This window comes from Daphnia carinata, unplaced genomic scaffold, assembly GCF_022539665.2.
Source record: "Daphnia carinata strain CSIRO-1 unplaced genomic scaffold, CSIRO_AGI_Dcar_HiC_V3 NW_026453005.1___fragment_4___debris, whole genome shotgun sequence".
Lineage (NCBI taxonomy): Eukaryota > Metazoa > Arthropoda > Branchiopoda > Diplostraca > Daphniidae > Daphnia > Daphnia carinata.
In genome coordinates this window covers 1-25000 of record NW_026712496.1, presented here as the reverse complement: position 1 = coordinate 25000, position 25000 = coordinate 1, and the positions used below count along the sequence as shown (strand labels likewise).

The following is a 25000-nucleotide window of genomic DNA, read 5'->3' as shown; positions in this document are numbered from 1 at the left end:
TCTGACTCTGGGGACGAGCGCAAAAAACTAAAATGTCGTTCTTTTTGGTCAATATCTTCATTAAATTGGTATTAGCGCAAAGGGCACACAGGCGTTCGCAATACCGAACCGATTGTTTTATATGTAAATGTCGTGTTTTTGTATCATGTTGTGTGACCGACAGTTGATCTTCTAGTAATTCGTTGTTTTGACTTAACCTTGTCATTTTGTATTTTCATTTTCTAACCGAGAAGACACAAGAAAAACCTGGTGATTATGTGTTGATATTTATACGACTAAAAGCTGGCAAGAGATGGGAAGTACTATTTTAAACAAAAACACGTAAGATTATTTATTCTTAAACTACAGTTTGATGCTGGTCAGACACGCTTGTAAAAAGCCCTGTGAAATTTCCAATCTAAATCATGTATTTTAATGGTAATACCGAGGTTTTTTAATAAACAACTTGTTCACTAATTCTTCTTCGATTCACTTTTATTTTGGTTGTTGAGAAAAAAACTAGATGTCGCTGTTGCGCTTCCAAAATGGTGGAATGTTTACGTGTGACAGTGGTGTAAGCAGTTAATCCTGCTTGAAAGTCTTTGTTAAAAATGTTAGACTCCAGTGAAAAGTTGTATAAAATTAAGTACTATTAAGTGTTTTATTCCCTGTGTCGTTTTGGACGTGAAGCAAACCAAATATTTCATTTTTCATGTAACGGGCAATCTTGCAAGCTATGCAAGCTGCCAATTCCAAACTGTCACAAATTGCTCTGTCAAAGAACTATGACCTTAGCATTCCATCACGCTACTCTGTTGCTCTATTTAGAGGTATGTAACTTGTGTGTGGCCGTTAATATTGGCATGATTCTGACTTTAACATCTAGCTTTGTAAAACTTACAACGGAAGACATACTAACCAGTGGGAAGGTCACCAATGATAGAACCAACACACCACTGTCTCATTTGACTACCCTTTGCCTAGTCATCAGAAACAGCTTTAATCTGACTAGTGCATCGTGTCCCTCTTTGTTTGGATTCCAATGATTAACCACTACCAACCAACTTACATAGAAATGGACATCACAGCCAGTCCTGTTTGGTATTTTAAGTTTGAGGCTTATCTACTGTTGCCATTCTTTAAATATAATATCCCATCGTAGGTCTGCTGAGCCTTCTCCTTCAGCAAAATTACCAGCCCAACAACTTTTGCGTCTTTGGACAACAGGGTAAAGTAAATTTCCTTCCCTGTTATAATTATGCCAATAATATTATATTCCACATGTAGTAACGTTTTCTTCATATTTATCATTTAGAACTATGCCATCATCTTCTGTTCCACGCAAAATTGAATCAAAATTCTAAGTTTTGCCCGTTCTTCACTTCATAATCCTTCGTCGCCTGGCTTTTCGCCCCGTCCGTCGCCTCGCCTGTAGCCGTCTTCGCCTCGCCCGTCGCCTTGCCCATCGCCTCGCCCGTCGCCCCGTCTTCGCCTCTCCCGTCGCCTCGCCCGTCGTCGTCGCCCTGTCATCGCCTCGTGGTCACGCCGTCTACGCCTCCCCTATCGCCCCTTCATCACCTCGTGGTCGCCTCGTCTTCGTGGTATGGTTGTGTTTTGTTTTATGTTGTATTATGTTTTGCAAACTAACACGTTGGCTGCCACCCACCCACTTTGATCCCCTTTTTTTTTGTAGCTTGACAGGGACGGGCCGCGCTGTTCTGCTCCATGGTCTATCTGCCATGGGGTGGAGCAGCGCCACTGCCCAAGATTGGCCGAATGGCCCCTAGGCAACGCACCACAGGGAATTCCCTTTTTCGATGCGGCTGATGAGACCTGGGGTGTGCGTTCCCAAAAAGGTCTCATCGCCGTGTCAGCCCGGCCTACCCGGCCCCCTTGGTCGCTATCCCTAGGATAGCGACACTAGCGACAGTAGAAAATGGTGGCGTGGCAGCCAACGTGTTAGTTTAAGTGTATCTGTATATGTATTGTATGTTGTGTACTGTATTTTAAAATGTATGTAATAGTGGTGGATATGTGGGTGGAAGGAGGGACAATAAAAAAGATTTTACACTATTTAATTTTGTATTTATTATTTAGCTGTACATTAACTGATATGGGGATCGAACCCTAGTATTCTAGCATGACAACCACATGCTTTACCATTATTCCAACCATGAACTTACAAATAACTAATATGCATTCAACAATAAGCTAGTGTGTACTGAATATCTATATAGGTATCACAATCCGAAACAATGTTAACAAGGGTAGTATGACATACCGGTAGCACGCTGGCCTATGGTGCAAGAATTCTGTGGTTCAAATCCCAGACGACAATTGTCACGGAAGCAATGCTTACCATAGAAAGTTACAAAAACAAGTAAAGCAAAGCAAATAAAAAAAAGTTGATAAATGTAATGTGTGAACACAGACAATGAAAGAAACAAATTTTCCAAAAAATATTTTATAAAAAAAATTTTATTGACAATTCTCTGCACATACAATTATTTTTGCAACTTTAAAAGGGCACAATATCCCTTTCAAAAGTTGCCGTCAACCCAGGCAGGGGGAGACACTGCTTTGTTGACCCACCGGGGAGATTACCCGGTGATTGGCTAAGAGAAGCCGGAAGAAGAGCTGAAGATTTGGAACATTTTTACAGGAGCGATTAACCTTTAGTTCGGATTTGTGGGTAGCCACATCGCCCTCCGTGAACACATCATCGGACTAAGCGGCACCCCACGTCCCCTTTCCGGCCAGAGCCCTCCAAACCTCGGTATATGTTGTTTTTATATATACCGTACAGTAGGGGCATGACCCCCTACGGGCTTATTACGAGTCAAGGGGAAACGGGGCTACGGAAAGGAAGGGAGCCCAGATATGCACTTCAATTTTTTAAATATAAAATACCGTTTCGGGAATCCGAATGAAGTATAGAAATATCATGTCATCCATCCAATCATTACAATTTATTCAGTGTCATGCCCCAACCACGAATTTTTTCAGATCCAATGTTACTATTAACCTACACTGAGAAAAGAAAAACAACACCATTAAGCATCTCAATTGTTGCTCATGTGACTTACATGACTCATAGATTCAACTTCTGACAGAAGCTTGGGAAAGGCCATACAAATTGTAGATGAAAATCATTGTACAAGGCTCTTGAATGATAAAATAACACCCGTAGAATGTTGCATTGTTGATAGTTGTGTTCCCAGTATGCTGAAAATCCTTTCCTATTGGATAATTTTTTTTTGTAGATTAGACATGGTTGGCAAAAAGGAGGAGAAATGCTTTGTCATAAATTCAAAATATTTTCAAGAAAATTCCTTTCATACCTAAAAAGTCCATGTATGATGTTCATCGCTGCAATGCCAACGAAATGAAACATCTTTAGGGCCATTTAAGTACCTAGCTTCACCAACACTCTGAATGTAAAGGACAAGTTGTTCTTTAGCAAGAGAGGCAGAATTATTTGAGGCTTCTAGCTGTGACAGAACTATAAAGGATTGCTGTTACACAGGATTCATTCACACAAGATGGTACTTCTCATTAGACAATTTGCATACTCTATTACTTTACCTCATACCTTAATGGTAATGCACTTTCAGTGTTTTTCAACTGTAGGCTCACTCTTCCATCCTGTAACACTTTCAGACTTGACTTGATCCCCCACTAATATTCTGTGAATGCAAAATAATAGCATTAAAAATACTTTTTCAATAGACAAAAAACCGAAAAGTACCTAATTCATGTTTTATGTTGAACTCATGCTATTTCTGGGTTTCCGTACCACACCCATTTTCAGCCCAAATACGGTCCCACAATTGTTCACTTCCTTCGCTGCATGGACTTATTACTAACAATTCTTTTACTGCAGCACTAACAGAATTTAACTTTAACACACTGTCAGGTGGTAGACTGAATAACTAAACAATAAATAATTGTTTGTTAAAATTCTATACTTATTTTGAATTCTTATTTGAAACGTTTAGGTACCTGACTGTGTTCGCCTAATGCCAACTCATCCTCACGTTCAGTTAGGGAAGAGTTTTGAAAAACCTCCTTCACTGTTTGGAAACTGTTCCGTTCCAATTTGTTCTTTTCTCCTAGCTGAGCTTGTAGACTCAAAATTTGAGCTACAAAACACAAATGAATAAAAGCAAATAAATAGAATCATTACATATTAGGCCTTACCATCCTTAGCTTTGCTGTTATCTAATATTTTGGGTTGTTCCAATAATTGGGCCTACAGCTTCATAATTTGATCTAATAAACAATAATTAATAATTGAAAACCAATATAATAATGTTTATACTTACCATCCTTTTGTTGTATTATCTTATCCATTTTTCAATTGTTCCTCCAGCCACGCGTTATTCTCCATCCACGTTACTGAACTAACTGCGAATGGCATCCAATGGACTGAAATTGCCTATGCCAGTAATAACGAGTCTAAGCGGTAGATGGCTACGTGTCGGAAAAAAAGAAAAAATTGTGATTTTTTTTTTTTTTTGGCGAAATATTTTTTTTTTTTTTGTGTAAAACGGATTGCCATAATATCCTGTGATATTCAAACATTTCCGACGAGTTATCAGGTTTTGTAGAAAAAAATTTAAGCCCGACTAATGAGTAAGCCCGACTAATAAATAAGCCCGACTTTCCTGATTTTATCGTTTTTTACGTTTAACCATAAGGCCAATTGGTAAATGAACTTGATTTCCGTGATCAGCATTCAATTCTGAATCGGAATCATGTATTTTAAGTGAAATTTAAATTTTGGCCAAAAATGAAAAAGTGAGAAGGCTATAGCCTTCCTACTTTTGTCAAAATCGTCCAAAAACGAAAGCTGTTGAAATTGGACAAAACTCACACTAAATGATCAAATTTGAACGCTGATTTAGAATCCGTGATCGGTTTTCTCGTGAAACGAATCGTTTTCAAAATAAATGGCGGTTTTACCGATTTTGACAAATGTGAGAAGGCCTTTGCACTTTCTCAACGAAAATGTTAAAAAGAACAGGAAACACACAAGACACCAATTGATTTCTATTGTTGTCTGCAGATCTTGCTGGACTGCGAAGCTGAAAGTTGACTGTAAAGCTTGCATCTTGCATGTCAAATGTTCGTCGCTGTTTCTCGCTGGGCGCTGCACTCATTTTAAATTAAGAAACAGTTATAATTATCGGCAAGCCTTCGAACATCGTAAGTCACCGATTTGCAAGCCCGACATGTTGAGAAAAAAATTCACCAATTAACCTTCGGGTTCCTTCTTTGCAACATCGTAATTTGCTACCCGTCTATTTGGAAGAGCTCTGCGGCTAACTAGCTTAAATCTAGTCAGAAGCTCAAACAATATATTTCAAGTGTATTGCAAGAATGGTGAGAAAACCTAAAGGAGTTTCCTTAATAATTAAAGAGTTCTGCGGTACAACAAAACAAAACGGGTGATATTTTGGACAAAGACGGGGGAAATCAAGAGCACAGACATAAAGTTGGCAGGAAAGGGGGGACGAGTCAAAATGAACTTTATCTTTTTAATCATTAAATAAAAAAACCGAATCAATGAAAAAAAAAAAATTGGAAAAAAAGAGCCGTCGTGGGAAAATAAATTTGATCCTATGCACTTACAAGATTCTTATAGTAACATCGAGCAAGTTAAGTCTCTAGCGCCACGTTCGCAGTTCAAAAATACTGTCTAAACAATATTCCCATAGAGATGAAGATACGGTTGCCTATTATAATCTTTTTGCCATTTTTCTTCTTTCCCTCTTTTGTTTTTACGACATCGTTCACAAAATAGTTTTTGCTTCCTTCTGTGTATATTTGTTATGAACCAATCCTGCAAGTTAAGATAGATCAGCTGGTGTTTTGCAATTCACAACAAAGAAGAAAGGAATAAAGACATACGACTTTATCGAATCGAAAGAGATGTACAGGGAAAAAAAGGGGGGAATTCTCCGAGTCCAGAGGTTCGCTAGTCGCCGAAGAAAGCTTTGAAAAATAAGGAACAAAATAAAAACAAAACAAAAAAACAAAAAAAAAAAGAAAAAAAAAAAATGCAATAGAGATCGGCCTAACACACCCATTTTCGGCAGACTTTATGGCAATATTAATCAAAGCCACACGTCCCACTATGAAATGGATGTTGAAAAGCAAATAAAAACCTGTTGAGATGGATATCAGGAGAATCAGAATAGATCTCAATCAACTTCAGTTATTCCCTTCCCTATAGTACTTAGTGACATAGAAGAGAAGACCTAAAATGCAAAGGTAAAAATATTGGGCATAATTGCAGTTTACCAAGCATAGTAGCAAAATAAAATAATTATCAAAGAAAAACATATGCACACTTGGGTTGCCGAATGGGTAAGTTTGATGCAAACTATGGCAATCCGTTTTACACCCCCCCCCCCATTGACTACGCCAAATGGGTTCTTGCTTATCGGATCCTTTAATCGATTTTCGAAAGGCCAAACGATATTCGTTCCGAAAAAACGCAACTAAAAACGCACTGGTTTTCCGACATCATCGTTGAATTTCGATTCAAAATCATGGGTTTTTATAGCAATCCAGATTTCTGAGAAAATAAGTAAAGACAAAGTTAAGCTTGTTTTTTGTTTGAATCTGACTGAACTGGATTTTACCTAGATGGCGACACATGATGTCTTTGAAGAGGAGGAGCCTGTGTCTGTCACATCACGAGTCACGTCACGGGAAGCGCGTGGGTCGACAGGCAGCGCGTGGGCCGACGGGCAGATGAGTGGGTCGACGGGCAGCGAGGGGGCCGACGGGCAGAACGGGGGCTGACGGGCAGAGAGAGGGTCTACGGGCAATAACAGCGGGCTTCTTAGCGGGCAGAAGCAAAAAATGGATGGACGGACAACTATAGCGGGGGTGTTGACGGGCCGAGACTGTGACGAAAGGGTGGGCAAATGCAAAAAAAAGGTAGATGTTCCCCCAGTAGGCATTTTTGGGGGCAGAATGGGAGTTGACGGGCAGAGTGTGGGTTGACGGGCAGAGAGGGGGTCGACGGGTAAAGTGTGGTTGGGCAGAGAAAGTGAGGGGATGGCCGGCAGAAACAATGAGTGGGTCGGCGGGGATGAAAGGGGAACTCTTGATTGATGAATAGAATTAAGAGTAGACCGGCAAAAAATAGGCATGGGTCAATTTTCTTAAAAATAGCGTAAAAATACGCTAGCGCCAACTATCCCCCGGCCGTGGACGGGCTCAACGTTACTAGTAAATAAATAAAGTGAGAGGGTTTGCGGGCAAAAATAGGGAGTGTTTTAATATGAAAAAAGAATTAAAATTAGACGGCAAAATAACGAATAAATTAGGCTCAAATTAACGATTGACCGACTAAAATTAAGAAAAAGAAGCGTTAAAATGCGCTATCCCCAGGTCTTGCACGGGCAAAAGTTACTAGTGCGTTGCTAAACGTAAAAAAAAAATATTAATATAATTATAAAAACATAGAATCGAACCCGTGAAATCAGCATGGTAGCCGTATACTAAGCCATAGCGCCATACTACACCATTCCATTGCTTCATAAGCTACCTATTTCAATGGGTGACACCCAAAGCAAAATTTGTTTGGGATGTGCGGTCCTGGCACAGTGGTTACCACCTTCGCTTCGCATTCTGAGGGCCCCGGGTTCAAGTCCCGCCACCGCCAATTTCCCTCCCTCCCTTTCCCTCCAATTCATCATTCAAGATACGCAAGATTCTACTCATTCAAGAAAGAAAAGAAGAAGAAAGAATAAAAGAAGAAAGAATAAAAGAAGCAAAAAGAACAGAGAAAAGTAGCCATGCCTACTATAACGGGGCTAAATGGTACACCAAAAAAGCCTTGCCAGGCTAAAAATGGCAAAAAAAAGCCTTGCCAGGCTAAAAATCGATCTGTAGTACTGTTCACTACACGTTAAGGATCGACCCACAAACTGAAGGGTGGAGAAGAGGGGAACATTGAACGTAGGCTGTTCGTTAGCCTCCCCACGGCCTGAAAGACGGCTCGTGGATGCAGACGCTTATGATCGGGATATGTGACCCAATTCGATACCTGTAAGTTTTTGTTGTTCCTTTTTGTATCTAACACCATTACGTACAGTAGTGGTGGTTTAATTGACAAGTATTTAAAATTGACAAATTTATATAAATTTAAAACTTCTTTCATATTCTTTCACCTACTCCTAAGGAAAATTAGCGCCACTTGGCGGCCGAAGAAAATCTACCTATCCCCTGGCGCTTCTGTGTTCATCCAGGCTGCTACTCTTCAAACATGGAGTCTTGCTGTCGCCTCTAAGAACCCCATAGTACTACTTTTTCCAGGTTAGTTCCATAGTTAGTAATAGTCATCTTAAAAGAAAGAGTTAGTCAGGTGAAGAAATAGAAGTTGAAGTTCTTTTAAGCTCTCTTAGGTATGCAATGGAAGTTTTTGCATGCTCATAACTTTGTTCTATACGCTCAGAAACGTCTTCAGCGAGCTCGATTTGTTCATAGTTCTGTTTTTGGAATCAACGGCGATATGGAACAACAAATATACACAACAGTATGTGGACAACAAGAAAGCTTCTGTTTGAAGAAAAAACTACATCAGTAACCAGTTGCAGGTTCTCATTCATGGTAAAGCTATATGATTAACTGACTTTTGCTATTCTTCTTTAGACCACATGTTTAATTCATCATATATACATATTTCTTTTCTTTTTGGGCATGGTTATGTTAGATTTACATAGAAAACCGATAAGAGTTTTTGGACTACCGTACTGCTTTTCGCATGTTTGACGTTTATCCGTCGATATCCATGTTGCCATGGCTAAAACAACAAAAAGGTTGGAATCTAGATACTACATGGTACGTTATTATACAAATATTTATTCATTAATTGTTTTCTTAATTTATTTTTGTTACAGCTTTCACTTTACGCTATGTACTTCGAGGACTTTGCGTTTAGCTGTGAAAACCTTATTCTTCTATAAGCAAGGCATGTCGTTTTGAGATTCCATTTTAATCATTACTAAAACATTTTCAAAATTGTATCACGTTTTCAGTGCGTCTTGTATTGCCAACGCTGCTGATGTCTGAAATAACCATGGCCTAGGTAAGGTTTGAGTCGTATAATTCTTTTATGTGCTATATTAATCTGAAGTCTTTCTTATCTGTGAAACGAGAGCAAAGAAAAGGAAGCATTCGTCTTTAAAACAACCGACTACGCAGCAACATGCAACCATGTATCTACCATTATCATAAGGGTTTGTTATTAGAAACACAGAGTTAAACATCCGGAATTGGCACAGCAGCAAAGCTTCAACTTCAAAATAGTTGGAAGCCATACAAGTAATAGTATTTATTTAAAATTTTACGCTTCTCAATCTGAAGTTGAGTGCTGAGAAGCTCTTCCCGTATTCATATATAATTGAAATGTTCAAGTGATGTGAACGAGGTAGGACATCCATTTAGATCCAAATCATTCTAACATCTAGATATCTTGCGTAGTTTGTCATAAGTAATCCCTCAATCGTCCTCCATTTTACTATACCATTCTATTCCACAAATTCAAAGTTAATTCCAATTACAAAGGGAACGGCCTCCTTGCGGATATTTATTTATTACGTATAAATTTATCTTTGTTTAATGTATTTCTTTGAAAGTGAAAATGCAGGCAGAACGAAACGGAATCACTAAGAGCCGTTTTGGTCAGTGTGGGAACGGGGTGAAGTTAAATCCGGCTAAGGTCTAAAGGCGAAGCCTTAAGCACGGGATTTATTTAATAAATTTACAATTCGGGTGATTTTTTTTTCTTATTTCACATCATGTAAACTATATACACACCTTTTGATTTTATGCTTAATAGGCTTTCTCGAATATACGCGGCGGATGTTTTAAAATTGCATTATGTCTGTATATTGGAGTAGGCCTATCGTAGTTTAAATCCCAGAAGTGTGTGATTCATTCCTCATCAGGGCAAAACATATAGTTAACAAGATGTCGAATTCAGTTGTCGATCGAGGAAGTTTTCAATGCTTTCTGTTGATTTCGTCGAAGGTTTTCGGCCGGATTGCACTCAACTCGTCCCCATACTGACCGAAATGGCTCTGGATGATTTCGTTTGCTTTCCAACAGACAAACATTCCATCTATTTCAAAGCGTGCTTTATACTTGAGAAAACCGAATACGCCTTGATAAGTCTCTGCACGTGAGGCCGTTTCCCCTGTAGTTGGAATGAAATGGTATGGTAGAATGGATGAAAATTAGATGAACTTGAATTAACAGATATTTTTCTGGATTTTTTTATCGCACACATCACGTACAGTCTACATTTTTCAATAGCAGTGGTACATATTAATCTGTCCTGATGGTGAATTAATAGAAAATTCTGATGTTCAATAATTCTTGAAATGCACAAAACTTATCTTCAAAGGATTAAGATTTTAGTTAGTGGTAATCTTAATAGCCATGTTTTTCTTGAATCGTTATAATATTTTTCCCTTCCAGATTACATTAAATCAAGGGATTGCTCTCCTACTATGATTACAACAAGGAGTCACATCAATTCCAAACAAGTTAACAATGAAGGTTTTATGGAAAAGCACTAGCACGTAACCTGGATGAGCCCGGCGGATCTCCTTAGCCAAGGTTTAAAATGTTTTCTCTGTCTGGCTGTTACGCAAAACAAGGGTGCGTGACACATACTAAATCGGGTGAGTAATTAGTAAATAAGACCTATCGAAGTTTAATTATTCTCGGAACATTAAGAATCATCCTTATTTTCTTCTAATAGAAACTTTCTCTTTCTAGGTTACTAATATTGATGGATTTACATTGCGCCGGAAAAATTGCAGCTAGCATCAACAGCCGTTAAAGTATGTAAATAATATGTGAACTTGCGTCACCAGGAAGTGGGTTTTGAGGACTGTTTGATTTGCCCAAAATTTTTAGTTTCCCAAGGATCTACGTAGGCGTCTCCAATTGGATACGAAACATCCTACTGACTGTCACCGTTTTACAATCTGCTGAAAGGTAATAAACGTTATTCTTGTTAGACTACTCGGTATTCTCCTGCGTGTTATTCCGCGCTATCCGATTCAGTTTTCTCTGGGCTATTTTGAGCGTGTTTTATACTTTTTACGTTCAATCGTCTGACTCTGGGGACGAGCGCAAAAAACTAAAATGTCGTTCTTTTTGGTCAATATCTTCATTAAATTGGTATTAGCGCAAAGGGCACACAGGCGTTCGCAATACCGAACCGATTGTTTTATATGTAAATGTCGTGTTTTTGTATCATGTTGTGTGACCGACAGTTGATCTTCTAGTAATTCGTTGTTTTGACTTAACCTTGTCATTTTGTATTTTCATTTTCTAACCGAGAAGACACAAGAAAAACCTGGTGATTATGTGTTGATATTTATACGACTAAAAGCTGGCAAGAGATGGGAAGTACTATTTTAAACAAAAACACGTAAGATTATTTATTCTTAAACTACAGTTTGATGCTGGTCAGACACGCTTGTAAAAAGCCCTGTGAAATTTCCAATCTAAATCATGTATTTTAATGGTAATACCGAGGTTTTTTAATAAACAACTTGTTCACTAATTCTTCTTCGATTCACTTTTATTTTGGTTGTTGAGAAAAAAACTAGATGTCGCTGTTGCGCTTCCAAAATGGTGGAATGTTTACGTGTGACAGTGGTGTAAGCAGTTAATCCTGCTTGAAAGTCTTTGTTAAAAATGTTAGACTCCAGTGAAAAGTTGTATAAAATTAAGTACTATTAAGTGTTTTATTCCCTGTGTCGTTTTGGACGTGAAGCAAACCAAATATTTCATTTTTCATGTAACGGGCAATCTTGCAAGCTATGCAAGCTGCCAATTCCAACTGTCACAAATTGCTCTGTCAAAGAACTATGACCTTAGCATTCCATCATGCTACTCTGTTGCTCTATTTAGAGGTATGTAACTTGTGTGTGGCCGTTAATATTGGCATGATTCTGACTTTAACATCTAGCTTTGTAAAACTTACAACGGAAGACATACTAACCAGTGGGAAGGTCACCAATGATAGAACCAACACACCACTGTCTCATTTGACTACCCTTTGCCTAGTCATCAGAAACAGCTTTAATCTGACTAGTGCATCGTGTCCCTCTTTGTTTGGATTCCAATGATTAACCACTACCAACCAACTTACATAGAAATGGACATCACAGCCAGTCCTGTTTGGTATTTTAAGTTTGAGGCTTATCTACTGTTGCCATTCTTTAAATATAATATACCATCGTAGGTCTGCCGAGCCTTCTCCTTCAGCAAAATTACCAGCCCAACAACTTTTGCGTCTTTGGACAACAGGGTAAAGTAAATTTCCTTCCCTGTTATAATTATGCCAATAATATTATATTCCACATGTAGTAACGTTTTCTTCATATTTATCATTTAGAACTATGCCATCATCTTCTGTTCCACGCAAAATTGAATCAAAATTCTAAGTTTTGCCCGTTCTTCACTTCATAATCCTTCGTCGCCTGGCTTTTCGCCCCGTCCGTCGCCTCGCCTGTAGCCGTCTTCGCCTCGCCCGTCGCCTCGCCCGTCTCCCCGTCTTCGCCTCGCCCGTCGCCTTGCCCGTCGCCTCGCCCGTCGCCCCGTCTTCGCCTCGCCCGTCGTCGTCGCCCTGTCATCGCCTCGTGGTCACGCCGTCTACGCCTCCCCTATCGCCCCTTCATCACCTCGTGGTCGCCTCGTCTTCGTGGTATGGTTGTCTTTTGTTTTATGTTGTATTATGTTTTGCAAACTAACACGTTGGCTGCCACCCACCCACTTTGATCCCCTTTTTTTTGTAGCTTGACAGGGACGGGCCGCGCTGTTCTGCTCCATGGTCTATCTGCCATGGGGTGGAGCAGCGCCACTGCCCAAGATTGGCCGAATGGCCCCTAGGCAACGCACCACAGGGAATTCCCTTTTTCGATGCGGCTGATGAGACCTGGGGTGTGCGTTCCCAAAAAGGTCTCATCGCCGTGTCAGCCCGGCCTACCCGGCCCCCTTGGTCGCTATCCCTAGGATAGCGACACTAGCGACAGTAGAAAATGGTGGCGTGGCAGCCAACGTGTTAGTTTAAGTGTATCTGTGTATGTATTGTATGTTGTGTACTGTATTTTAAAATGTATGTAATAGTGGTGGATATGTGGGTGGAAGGAGGGACAATAAAAACGATTTTACACTATTTAATTTTGTATTTATTATTTAGCTGTACATTAACTGATATGGGGATCGAACCCTAGTATTCTAGCATGACAACCACATGCTTTACCATTATTCCAACCATGAACTAACAAATAACTAATATGCATTCAACAATAAGCTAGTGTGTACTGAATATCTATATAGGTATCACAATCCGAAACAATGTTAACAAGGGTAGTATGACATACCGGTAGCACGCTGGCCTATGGTGCAAGAATTCTTTGGTTCAAATCCCAGACGACTTAAAATGGATTATCGAAGTAAGAATATTAAATGAAGAAAGAAATTAGAAGAATGCCAAGCAGAAAACACAAGACCAAGCAATATAAAAAAAAAGAAAGGGCAGAGTAAGAAAGCAGTTAAAAACATAAGTTTTGCTATTTTTTGTTTAAAAAAAATAAATTGTATTGACATTACTCTGCACATATAAATGATTTTGCAACTTTAAAAAGGCACAATAGCCCTTTCAAAAGTTGCCGTCAACCCAGGCAGGGGGAGACACTGCCTTGTTGACCCACCGGGGAGATTACCCGGTGATTGGCTAAGAGAAGCCGGAAGAAGAGCTGAAGATTTGGAACATTTTTACAGGAGCGATTAACCTTTAGTTCGGATTTGTGGGCAGCCACATCGCCCTCCGTGAACACATCATCGGACTAAGCGGACACCCCACGTCCCCTTTCCGGCCAGAGCCCTCCAAACCTCGGTATATGTTGTTTTTAAATATACCGTACAGTAGGGGCATGACCCCCTACGGGCTTATTAAAAATTTAAGGGAAACGGGGCTACAGAAAGAAGGGAGCCCAGATATGCACTTCAATTTTTTAAATATAAAATACCGTCTCGGGAATTCGAATTAAGTATAGAAATGTCATGTCATCCATTCAATCATTACAATTTATTCAGTGTCTTGCCCCAACCAAGAATCTTTTCAGATCCAATGTTACTATTAACCTATACTGAGAAAAGAAAAACAACACCATTAAGCATCTCAATTGTTGCTCATGTGACTTACATGACTCATAGATTCAACTTATGGCAGAAGCTTGGGAAAGGCCATACAAATTGCAGATGAAAATCATTGTATAAGGCTCTTGAATGATAAAACAGCACCCATAGAATGTTGCATTGTTGATAGTTGTGTTCCCAGTATGCTGAAAATCCTTTCCTATTGGATTAATTTTTTTTTGATTAGACATGGGTGGCAAAAAGGAGGAGAAATGCTTCGTCATAAATTCAAAAAAAAATTTAAAGAAAATTCCTTTCATACCTAAAAAGTCCATGTATGATGTTCATCGCTGCAATGCCAGCGAAGTGAAACATCTTTAGAGCCATTTAAGTACCCAGTTTCACCAACACCTTGAACGTAAAGGACAAGTTGTTCTTTAGCAAGAGAAGCAGCTCATACCTTAATGGTAATGCACTTTCAGTGTTTTTCAACTGTAGGCTCACTCTTGCATCCTGTAACACTTCCAGATTTTACTTGATCCCCCGCTAAAATTCTGTGAATGCAAAATAACAGCATGAAAAATACTTTTTCAATAGACAAAAAACCGAAAAGTACCTAATCCATGTTTTAAGTTGAACTCATGCCATTTCTGAGTTTCCGTACCACACCCATTTTCGGCCCAAATACGGTCCCACAATTCTTCACTTCCTTCGCTGCATGGACTTATTATTAACAATTCTTTTAGTGCAGCACTAACAGAATTTAAATTTAACACACTGTCAGGTGGTAGACTGAATAACTAAACAATAAATAATTTTTTTTTTAAATTCTATACTTATTTTGAATTCTTATTTGAAAAGTTTAGGTACCTGACTGTGTTCGCCTAACGCCAACTCATCCTCACTTTCAGTTAGGGAAGAGTTTTGAAAAACCTCCTTCACTGTTTGGAAACAGTTCCATTCCAATTTGTTTTTTTTCCCCTAGCTGAGCTTGTAGAGTCAAAATTTGAGCTACAAAACACAAATGAATAAAAGCAAATAAATAGAATCATTACGTATTAGGCCTTACCATCCTTAGCTTTGCTGTTATTTAATATTTTGTGCTGTTGCAATAATTGATGCTGCAGGTCCATAATTTGATCTAATAAACAATAATTAATAATTGAAAACAAATACAATAATGTTTATACTTACCATCCTTTTGTTGTATTATCTTATCCATTTTTCAATTGTTCCTCCAGCAACGCGTTATTCTCCATCCACGCTACTGAACTAACTGCGAATGGCATCCAATGGACTGAAATTGCTTACGCCAGTAATAACGAGTCTGAGCGGTAGATGGCTACGTGTCGGAAAAAAAGAAAAAAGTGTGATTTTTTTTTTTTTTTTACGAACATTTTTTTTAAAATGTAAAACGGATTGCCATAAGTATATGGCAATCCGTTTTATATAAAAAAAAAAAAAAATGGCGAATCCGTTTTATATAAAAAAAAAAAAAAATGGCGGAAAAAAAATAAAAAATCGCACTTTTTTCTTTTTTTCCGACACGTAGCCATCTACCGCTCAGACTCATTATTACGGGCGTAGGCAATTTCAGTCCATTGGATGCCATTCGCAGTTAGTTCAGTAGCGTGGATGGAGAATAACGCGTGGCTGGAGGAACAATTGAAAAATGGATAAGATAATACAACAAAAGGATGGTAAGTATAAACATTATTATATTTGTTTTGAATTATTAATTATTGTTTATTAGATCAAATTATGGACCTGCAGGCTCAATTATTGCAACAGCACAAAATATTAGATAACAGCAAAGCTAAGGATGGTAAGGCCTAATACATAATGATTCTATTTATTTGCTTTTATTCATTTGTGTTTTGTAGCTCAAAGTTTGAGTCTACAAGCTCAGCTAGGGGAAAAGAACAAATTGGAACGGAACAGTTTCCAAACAGTGAAGGAGGTTTTTCCAAACTCAAACCTAACTGAACATGAGGATGAATTGGCATTAGGCGAACACATTCAGGTACATAAACTTTTCAAATAAGAATTCAAAATAAGTATAGAATTTTAACAAACAATTATTTATTGTTTAGTTATTCAGTCTACCACCTGACAGTGTGTTAAATTTAAATTCTGTTAGTGCTGCACAAAAAGAATCGTTAGTAATAAGCCCATGCAGTGAAGGAAGTGAACAATTGTGGGACCATATTTGGGCCGAAAATGGGTGTGGTACGGAAACCAAGATATGGCACAAGTTCAACATGAAACATGGATTAGGTACTTTTCGGTTTTATGTCTATTGAAAAAGTATTTTTAATGCTATTATTTTGCATTCACAGAATTTAATGGGGGATCAAATCAAGTCTGGAAGTGTTACAGGATGGAAGAGTCAGCCTACAGATGAAAAAACACAGAGTGCATTACCATTAAGGTATGAGGTAAAGTAATAGAGTATGCACATTGTCTAATGAGAAGTACCATCTTGTGTTAATAAATCCAGTACAACAGCAATCCTTTATAGTTCTGTCACAGCTAGAAACCTCAAATAATTCTGCTTCTCTGTCTAAAGAACAACTTGTCCTTTGCGTTCAGAGTGTTGGGGAAACTGGGTACTTAAATGGCCCTAAAGATGTTATAATTTTGCTGCCATTGCAGAGATGAACATCATACATGGACTCTTTAGGTATGAAAGGATTTTTCTTCAAATAATTTTGAATTTATGACGAAGAATTTCTCCTCCTTTTTGCCAACCAGGTCTAATCTACCAAAAAAATTTTTATCCAATAGGAAAGGATTTTCATGTACTGGGAACACAACTATCAACAATGCAACATTGTACAGGTGCTAGTTTATCATTCAAGAGCCTTATACAATGATGTTAATCTGCAATTTGTATGTCCTTCCCCAGCTTCCACCAGAAGTTGAATCTATGAGTCATGTAAGTTACATGATCAACAGTTGATATGTTTAACGGTGTTGTTTTTCTTTTCTCAATATAGGTTAATAGTAACATTGGATCTGAAAAAATTCTTGGTTGGGGCAAGACACTGAATAAATTGTATTGATTGGATGGATGACATGACATTTCTATACTTAATTCGGATTCCCCAGACGGTATTTTATATTAAAAAAATTGAAGTGCATATCTGGGCTCCCTTCTTTTCTGAAGCCACGTTTCCCCTTGACTCGTAATAAGCCCGTAGGGGGTCATGCCCCTACTGTACGGTATATATAAAAACAACATATACCGAGGTTTGGAGGGCTCTGGCCGGAAAGGGGACGTGGGGTGCCGCTTAGTCCGATGATGTGTTCACGGAGGGCGATGTGGCTACCCACAAATCCGAACTAAAGGTTAATCGCTCCTGTAAAAATGTTCCAAATCTTCAGCTCTTCTTCCGGCTTCTCTTAGCCAATCACCGGGTAATCTCCCCGGTGGGTCAACAAGGCAGTGTCTCCCCCTGCCTGGGTTGACGGCAACTTTTGAAAGGGCTATTGTGCCTTTTTAAAGTTGCAAAATTAATTGTAATGTGCAGAGAATTGTCAATAAATTTTTTTTTATAAAATTTTTTGCAAATTTTGTTTCTTTCACTGTCTGTTATCACACATTACATTTATCATCTTTTTTTTATTTAGCTTTCTCAATTCTCGTTTATTGTTTATGCCACGTTTAATGGTAAGCATTGTTTCCTGTAAGCATAGTTTATCTGTAAGCATTCAATTATTATCCAGGGATCGAACCCTAGATGTTCGGCATTCCGCGCCGATGCTTTACCAATGAGCCATGAATCATGTGATGTCAAGTTGGCTTTTTTCTAGTCACTTGCGGACTTGCATTTACACTTTGAATAAAACTGAAATGCAATACTGCAATATTATTTTCTCCATTTAGATGTAGATTTTTATACATCTATAGTAAGGTTTGAACCCAGGGTAGCAGTTATCGCAGCTGAATGCTCTACCACATAGCTATGGACATTATAACAGCAATACAAAGATAAACATATAGTTGTGAAAGACTGCATAAACATCCTAGACGATAACATATGATATGCGATAATAAACAATTTAGATATATATTGTGGCTCAATGTTAGAGCATCGGCGTTGCACGCTGAATGTCTGAGGATCGATTCCCATGCCAGTAAAACAATATACAAATACAAAATTACTTCAGAAATTATCAAGGTATTACACGTTGTTCCTTATCTAAGTTCATGAATTCAAAAAGTGTAATAAATAATAATTGAATACTTACAGATAAACGATACAACGGTGGCAAACACAATAAAATTGAATTGCGCAAGCTGAATAAAAAAAAAATTGATAAATGTAATGTGTGAACACAGATAATGAAGGCAACAAATTTTGCAAAAAAATTTTATAAAAAAAAATTTATTGACAATTCTCTGCACATTACAATGATTTTTGCAACTTTAAAAAGGCACAATAGCCCTTTCAAAAGTTGCCGTCAACCCAGGCAGGGGGAGACACTGCCTTGTTGACCCACCGGGGAGATTACCCGGTGATTGGCTAAGAGAAGCCGGAAGAAGAGCTGAAGATTTGGAACATTTTTACAGGAGCGATTAACCTTTAGTTCGGATTTGTGGGTAGCCACATCGCCCTCCGTGAACACATCATCGGACTAAGCGGCACCCCACGTCCCCTTTCCGGCCAGAGCCCTCCAAACCTCGGTATATGTTGTTTTTATATATACCGTACAGTAGGGGCATGACCCCCTACGGGCTTATTACGAGTCAAGGGGAAACGGGGCTTCAGAAAAGAAGGGAGCCCAGATATGCACTTCAATTTTTTTAATATAAAATACCGTCTGGGGAATCCGAATTAAGTATAGAAATGTCATGTCATCCATCCAATCAATACAATTTATTCAGTGTCTTGCCCCAACCAAGAATTTTTTCAGATCCAATGTTACTATTAACCTATATTGAGAAAAGAAAAACAACACCGTTAAACATATCAACTGTTGATCATGTAACTTACATGACTCATAGATTCAACTTCTGGTGGAAGCTGGGGGAAGGACATACAAATTGCAGATTAACATCATTGTATAAGGCTCTTGAATGATAAACTAGCACCTGTACAATGTTGCATTGTTGATAGTTGTGTTCCCAGTACATGAAAATCCTTTCCTATTGGATAAAAAATTTTTTGGTAGATTAGACCTGGTTGGCAAAAAGGAGGAGAAATTCTTCGTCATAAATTCAAAATTATTTGAAGAAAAATCCTTTCATACCTAAAGAGTCCATGTATGATGTTCATCTCTGCAATGGCAGCAAAATTATAACATCTTTAGGGCCATTTAAGTACCCAGTTTCCCCAACACTCTGAACGCAAAGGACAAGTTGTTCTTTAGACAGAGAAGCAGAATTATTTGAGGTTTCTAGCTGTGACAGAACTATAAAGGATTGCTGTTGTACTGGATTTATTAACACAAGATGGTACTTCTCATTAGACAATGTGCATACTCTATTACTTTACCTCATACCTTAATGGTAATGCACTCTGTGTTTTTTCATCTGTAGGCTGACTCTTCCATCCTGTAACACTTCCAGACTTGATTTGATCCCCCATTAAATTCTGTGAATGCAAAATAATAGCATTAAAAATACTTTTTCAATAGACATAAAACCGAAAAGTACCTAATCCATGTTTCATGTTGAACTTGTGCCATATCTTGGTTTCCGTACCACACCCATTTTCGGCCCAAATATGGTCCCACAATTGTTCACTTCCTTCACTGCATGGGCTTATTACTAACGATTCTTTTTGTGCAGCACTAACAGAATTTAAATTTAACACACTGTCAGGTGGTAGACTGAATAACTAAACAATAAATAATTGTTTGTTAAAATTCTATACTTATTTTGAATTCTTATTTGAAAAGTTTATGTACCTGAATGTGTTCGCCTAATGCCAATTCATCCTCATGTTCAGTTAGGTTTGAGTTTGGAAAAACCTCCTTCACTGTTTGGAAACTGTTCCGTTCCAATTTGTTCTTTTCCCCTAGCTGAGCTTGTAGACTCAAACTTTGAGCTACAAAACACAAATGAATAAAAGCAAATAAATAGAATCATTATGTATTAGGCCTTACCATCCTTAGCTTTGCTGTTATCTAATATTTTGTGCTGTTGCAATAATTGAGCCTGCAGGTCCATAATTTGATCTAATAAACAATAATTAATAATTCAAAACAAATATAATAATGTTTATACTTACCATCCTTTTGTTGTATTATCTTATCCATTTTTCAATTGTTCCTCCAGCCACGCGTTATTCTCCATCCACGCTACTGAACTAACTGCGAATGGCATCCAATGGACTGAAATTGCCTACGCCCGTAATAATGAGTCTGAGCGGTAGATGGCTACGTGTCGGAAAAAAAGAAAAAAGTGCGATTTTTTATTTTTTTTCCGCCATTTTTTTTTTTTTTTTTATGTAAAACGGATTGCCATATAAGTAAACCATTTATGATAAAAAATTGATCACCGATCAAATCGCGACCAAAAGTAGATCGCCATCTAGTAGACGGCTTATAAGCTAAAAAAGTCGGGCTTATTTTGTCTGGTTTATTTTTGTCGGGCTTAATTTTTCTCCTGTTTTTTCCGTTTTTTACAAAAGCTATAAGCCCAAACTAAAAATAAACTTCATTTATGTGATTCTCGTTCAATTTCGAATCGGAATCGTGTATTTTAAATCAAATCTAAATTTTGGCCAAAAATGAAAAAGTGAGAAGGCTATAATAGCCTTCCCACTTTTGTCAAAATCCACAAAAAATAAAAACTCTTAGAATCCGATAAAAAGCACACAGAATAATCGAAATTGAAAGGCGATGTCGATACAGCTATTGGTTTTCTCCTTAAACCAACTGTTTTTGAAATACACCGTATATTTGTGCTGCATCGCGCTAGCGCCGTAGCATACTGGCGAGCTAGCAATACATTAAATATTCGGAGTATTTTAAAAATGTTTGACTTATTGAAATACGGAAAAAGCGTCACAAATGCATTGCGTTAAATATTCGGCGTATTTAAAAAATGATTGACATAGTGAAATACGAAAAAAACGGTCACATATGGTGGGGCGCTAGTACGATACAGCGCATCGCGCTAAAGCACAATATGCAATATATTTAAAAAATAGTTACTATGACGACAAAGATAACAATTTTCCGAAATCAACGTTAAATTTTAAGTATAACGTGTATTTTTTATTGAATTTCACGTGGGACACATTATTTCGTCGCTTGAAAATAAGCCCGACAAAATAAGCCCGGCGAAATAAGCCCGACTTACGGTAATTCCCATATAAAAGCATGTCTTTTACTTTTTTTTCATTTATTGTGGTGTACCGTACTAGAGCGCTAACATTTGTGGCCGTTTTTGCCGTATTTCAGAAATTGCTGACTACACGAACAACACAAAGTAACTTTTTGTGATTCTTATTGATTTCCAATCTAAATCACACATGTTTATTGTTAAATGGAACATTTTAGAAAAATACAAAATTGGTAGAAAAGTCTGGCTTATTTCATCGGGCTTATTTTCAAGCCCAATAATTTGACGAAAAAAGTATTCCACTTGAAATTCTATAATAAATTACACTTTATATTGAAAATTATACACTGATTTTAGGAAAGTATTTGTTTTCTCGGTTAAACGAGCTGTTTTCTTAAACATATCGAATTTCCCGATAGGGATTCGGTCTAGATGAGATGATATAATATACAGCACTGACTCGATTTTTTATGGTATTCTTCTCAGTAGATAATGATTGCTTCAAGAGGGATTCGACACAGGTTTTGTGGGTTTCCGAAATGTTTTATTCGTTTTATCGCTTGTCGCACAGCGGTTCCCCTACTGGAACCAAGACTATCGGGAACTTCGTGAACACCGGGAGCCGTTGAGTTGAAATAATTTAGGCCTTAGGTGGGCATGTTGTGCTACAGTCTATTATATTAGACAACCGACGCTGATCTCTCTGGTCTACGACATCGTTTGTATCTTCTGCTGCTGCTGCTTTTTGAAATAGCATATAGGAATTGTAATTAGCAATAGCTGGAGTAGTAGTCTCTATTCGACTGGATTGCATAGATTCTTGTTGCACTTTGATTAGTGGATTTTCCCTTAGCTTCAGATTGTGTTTCTTTCTTCTAGGAGATCCATGTCTGTAGAATCTGAACATACATTGGAAAATTAATCGGTAATACCACAGCCATATCCTCTTGTTCCTCTTCCGCTTACCAGGATGTGGCTTTCTCCACAAAGATTGGTATACCACCATTTCCTCCGATCACTGAAATACATTTGATAGTTCCAAATCATCACTAGATATTTTGCAATGGAAAGAAAAAAAGAAACCTGATTTCCTTACCAGTTGTAGTTTAAAGAACCATTGCCATAAGCGTGAAGGCACCATTTCACTTAGAGTAGTGGGACTGCGTAGTTCTATCAAAATGACGCAAATAAAAACCTTGGGTCTATTAATTATCGTTATTTGTGCTATAATCCACACGACCAATACATCACCGCTTGTTGAACGCGAAGACGACGTGGATGGAGAAGAGACAGACCGAGAATTCGAAGACGCATTTGAAGAAAAGTACAATGGGAAAATAGCTCGAAGTTTCCAAGAAGAAAACGTTGATGATGCTCGTGAGTTCGCAGAAGAAGTCAGAGCACTCCAGGATCAAATGTCACCGTATGATAAAAGAGAAGAGGAGTCTGCCGGGGAAGTCACCGACAGAGAATTCGAAGATGCTTTTGACGAAGCAATGAAAGAGGAAATGGTTCGTGATTTCCAAGAGAAAAATATAGAAGAAGCAGTCCGAGCTCTTCGGGATCAACAGTCAACATACGATGCAAATGAAGATGATGCTATAGGAGAAGAAACAGACCGAGAATTTGAAAACACCTTCGAGGAAGCGGTTAAGGCAGAAATGTCACGAAGCTTTGAAGAAGAAAACGTTGGCAAGACTCGTAGTTTTGAAGGCGAAGATGAAGTGGATCTTACGGTAAGTAGTACTTTTCTAGGCAATTTGTAAATTTTTCTAATTACTAATTGTATTCTAGTACCAGCAGGACGAAGAGGGATCAGAGAATGAGAGACAGATAACTGCCGATTTCGATATCACCCCACCGAAGGAAGAACGCCAGGTGAAAAAATCAAAATCGAGATCTACACAACCATTGCGGCTAAGCCAGCTGATTATTAGACCCGTTTTGACCAAGCGTTGTGTAGGAGAAAAAAACTTGTCTCAGAGCCATTGCGCAAAATACCTTGCATGCGGAAAGTCTATGTTCCGTGGCGCTATTAGGACTTGTGAGTCGGGACAGCTTTTTGACGCGATTCTCCAGAAATGCACAGATTCCTCTAAAGTTGATTGTACAATTTACTAGATATAGTAAACTGAGACCTGACAAACTGATGCCTCCCATTTTGTTATTCCCAGCATATCCTATTTCTTCAAATTTCTTCTCCTTATTTCAGTTTTCTTTGTAACCAAAGGAATACCCAGGCTTCCGAATAAAAAATCCGCTTTAAAAAATTTAGAGCAATGGCTATAATAAACAGACGATAATAACAAGATAATTTGGTAGTACAAAAAATTATGGAATGACTCGGTCTTTGCGGAAAGTGCAAAAAAATAGAATAAGTGAAATGATATAAACCTCAAGAGCTTGACACAGCATCGACATCCAAGATTTTCCACTCGTCGATAAACTGTTGGCCATTAGGTCCACCATACCCTGCCCATATTTTGGCCTCAGACTGCCAGCCAGATTCGTAAAGAAGCCGGGCATACTGGCAAAAGACACCATGCTAAAAGTGAAGTAAAAAAAAACTTAGATTGATTAGATCCATTACGCACCATGTTTAATGAAATACATACCATGAATTCCAATTCGGTTGCGTCTCTTGGTTGGTACAGGTCGTTTTGATGGGCAGCTCGTAGTAGCAAGGCAGCAGCATCATGCATGTGTTGATGAACCAAAAGTTCCGCTGCTTTATGCCATGCACCAACTGCGATGAGAATCAAAGTAGCCCCAAACTTTTGCCGGCAATTATTCAAATGGGAAGCCCAACGAGTCCATATCTCTTTCGCTTCAGACACTTCTGCTGAAGTTCCATCACCTTGTCCTTTATCCATCAATAACAGTTTAGCCACCCGAGCCGAGTCTTCCCATAAATGATTGGCTTGAAGGTAACGACACGCATCGGGCACTTGTCCATTGAGAATGAGAATTTCCACGCCTTGCCAGATGTGACCCGAAGCTATCAAATGGGTAGCTACAAGTTTCAAGGTGCTGTGAGCATTTCCGTGGCACCCAGCCGGTTGCAATATGGCAGCAAGGCAAGCCAACAAATGGTTACTGTAAAAATGGCCATGTTCAGGTTCAGTGTTGAGCAATAAAGCAATTGCCTTGTCTTTATCATTCAGCAAGAGATGGTCGCGGGTCAGTTGGCGAGTGTGCTCGTAAGCTCGAGGCTTCGACTGATATAGTGCCGCTCGTTCCGTCGCCATTTGGCGGTAGGTTGAACTATCGCAAAGCAAGTCGTAAACTGTGTCTAACGGAGTAGATTCCTTTCCTGCATGGAAGCGCAGATAATACGAGGCAACAGTCCACAGCTCAGCTTGAGGTTGATCGCCGCATAGTACGGCTGCTCGGAAGCACTGCTCCGGTATTCCAGCCTCGGTGGAAGGGATGTGGTCGGAGATATAATTTAAGATTAAGTCTTTATGGGAGTTCGTGCATCCGGTTGAAGCAGAGAGATTCAATTGCAGGCCAGATTTGACGGCTTGAAATGCAGATCGTGGC

At 38.6% G+C, this 25000-nt stretch overlaps 4 protein-coding genes and 4 long non-coding RNA genes across 20 annotated transcripts; 5 read left to right on the top strand and 3 right to left on the bottom strand.

The window, feature by feature from the left end:
* The first annotated feature begins 535 nt into the window (after positions 1 to 535).
* LOC130691542 (uncharacterized) lies at positions 536 to 1948 on the top strand. Its single transcript, XR_009001272.2, has 4 exons — positions 536 to 809; positions 866 to 1080; positions 1142 to 1207; positions 1295 to 1948. It is a non-coding gene; the product is annotated as an uncharacterized LOC130691542 (long non-coding RNA).
* An 886-nt stretch (positions 1949 to 2834) lies between these two features.
* Positions 2835 to 4394, bottom strand: LOC130691541 (uncharacterized). The gene is made up of 6 exons (XR_009001270.1): positions 4305 to 4394; positions 4180 to 4251; positions 3982 to 4121; positions 3728 to 3911; positions 3321 to 3665; positions 2835 to 3218 (listed from the first exon to the last, which is right to left on the bottom strand). It is a non-coding gene; the product is annotated as an uncharacterized LOC130691541 (long non-coding RNA).
* Positions 4395 to 7831: 3437 nt separating this feature from the next.
* On the top strand, positions 7832 to 8968 carry LOC130691539 (uncharacterized). 2 transcript variants are annotated; one of them, XR_009001265.2, is made up of 5 exons: positions 7832 to 8046; positions 8180 to 8313; positions 8453 to 8607; positions 8711 to 8816; positions 8898 to 8968. It is a non-coding gene; the product is annotated as an uncharacterized LOC130691539 (long non-coding RNA). The 2 variants fall into 2 exon arrangements; XR_009001266.2 differs by having other exon boundaries at positions 8711 to 8838.
* Positions 8969 to 9033: 65 nt separating this feature from the next.
* Positions 9034 to 12557, top strand: LOC130691536 (uncharacterized). 7 transcript variants are annotated; one of them, XR_009001257.2, is made up of 5 exons: positions 9040 to 10685; positions 10783 to 10847; positions 10924 to 11004; positions 12263 to 12328; positions 12416 to 12557. It is a non-coding gene; the product is annotated as an uncharacterized LOC130691536 (long non-coding RNA). The 7 variants fall into 7 exon arrangements; XR_009422009.1 differs by lacking the exons at positions 12263 to 12328; positions 12416 to 12557 and having other exon boundaries at positions 9034 to 9085; positions 9156 to 10685; positions 10924 to 11578; XR_009001258.2 differs by lacking the exons at positions 12263 to 12328; positions 12416 to 12557 and having other exon boundaries at positions 9040 to 10425; positions 10480 to 10685; positions 10924 to 11578.
* A 3206-nt stretch (positions 12558 to 15763) lies between these two features.
* On the top strand, positions 15764 to 17268 carry LOC130691341 (uncharacterized). Of its 3 annotated transcripts, none has more exons than XR_009001194.1 (8): positions 15764 to 15860; positions 15914 to 15985; positions 16044 to 16183; positions 16254 to 16437; positions 16500 to 16591; positions 16730 to 16843; positions 16948 to 17001; positions 17069 to 17268. XR_009001194.1 is itself a non-coding variant. In XM_057514274.1 (5 exons), the coding sequence occupies exons 1-5, from the start codon at positions 15833 to 15835 to the stop codon at positions 16562 to 16564; spliced, it is 489 nt and encodes a 162-aa protein (XP_057370257.1). In that variant the 5' UTR covers positions 15764 to 15832; the 3' UTR covers positions 16565 to 16671. The 3 variants fall into 3 exon arrangements, 1 of the variants encoding a protein (XP_057370257.1); XR_009001193.1 differs by having other exon boundaries at positions 16661 to 16843; positions 16915 to 17001; XM_057514274.1 differs by lacking the exons at positions 16730 to 16843; positions 16948 to 17001; positions 17069 to 17268 and having other exon boundaries at positions 16500 to 16671.
* A 1604-nt stretch (positions 17269 to 18872) lies between these two features.
* LOC130691342 (uncharacterized) lies at positions 18873 to 20496 on the bottom strand. Of its 3 annotated transcripts, none has more exons than XR_009001198.2 (8): positions 20400 to 20496; positions 20275 to 20346; positions 20077 to 20216; positions 19823 to 20006; positions 19669 to 19760; positions 19417 to 19599; positions 19259 to 19312; positions 18873 to 19190 (listed from the first exon to the last, which is right to left on the bottom strand). XR_009001198.2 is itself a non-coding variant. In XM_057514276.1 (5 exons), the coding sequence occupies exons 1-5, from the start codon at positions 20425 to 20427 to the stop codon at positions 19696 to 19698; spliced, it is 489 nt and encodes a 162-aa protein (XP_057370259.1). In that variant the 5' UTR covers positions 20428 to 20496; the 3' UTR covers positions 19589 to 19695. The 3 variants fall into 3 exon arrangements, 1 of the variants encoding a protein (XP_057370259.1); XR_009001197.2 differs by having other exon boundaries at positions 19417 to 19530; XM_057514276.1 differs by lacking the exons at positions 18873 to 19190; positions 19259 to 19312 and having other exon boundaries at positions 19589 to 19760.
* Positions 20497 to 22584: 2088 nt separating this feature from the next.
* LOC130691349 (uncharacterized) lies at positions 22585 to 23721 on the top strand. Of its 2 annotated transcripts, none has more exons than XM_057514287.2 (2): positions 22585 to 23193; positions 23261 to 23721. In XM_057514287.2, the coding sequence occupies exons 1-2, from the start codon at positions 22636 to 22638 to the stop codon at positions 23576 to 23578; spliced, it is 876 nt and encodes a 291-aa protein (XP_057370270.1). In that variant the 5' UTR covers positions 22585 to 22635; the 3' UTR covers positions 23579 to 23721. The 2 variants fall into 2 exon arrangements, with proteins under 2 accessions (XP_057370270.1, XP_057370268.1); XM_057514285.2 differs by having other exon boundaries at positions 22587 to 23193; positions 23252 to 23721.
* A 6-nt stretch (positions 23722 to 23727) lies between these two features.
* On the bottom strand, positions 23728 to 24994 carry LOC132088546 (WD repeat-containing protein 11-like). The gene is made up of 2 exons (XM_059497444.1): positions 24073 to 24994; positions 23728 to 24002 (listed from the first exon to the last, which is right to left on the bottom strand). Exons 1-2 carry the CDS (start codon positions 24703 to 24705, stop codon positions 23853 to 23855), a joined length of 783 nt encoding a protein of 260 aa, XP_059353427.1. The 5' UTR covers positions 24706 to 24994; the 3' UTR covers positions 23728 to 23852.
* Positions 24995 to 25000: the final 6 nt, after the last annotated feature.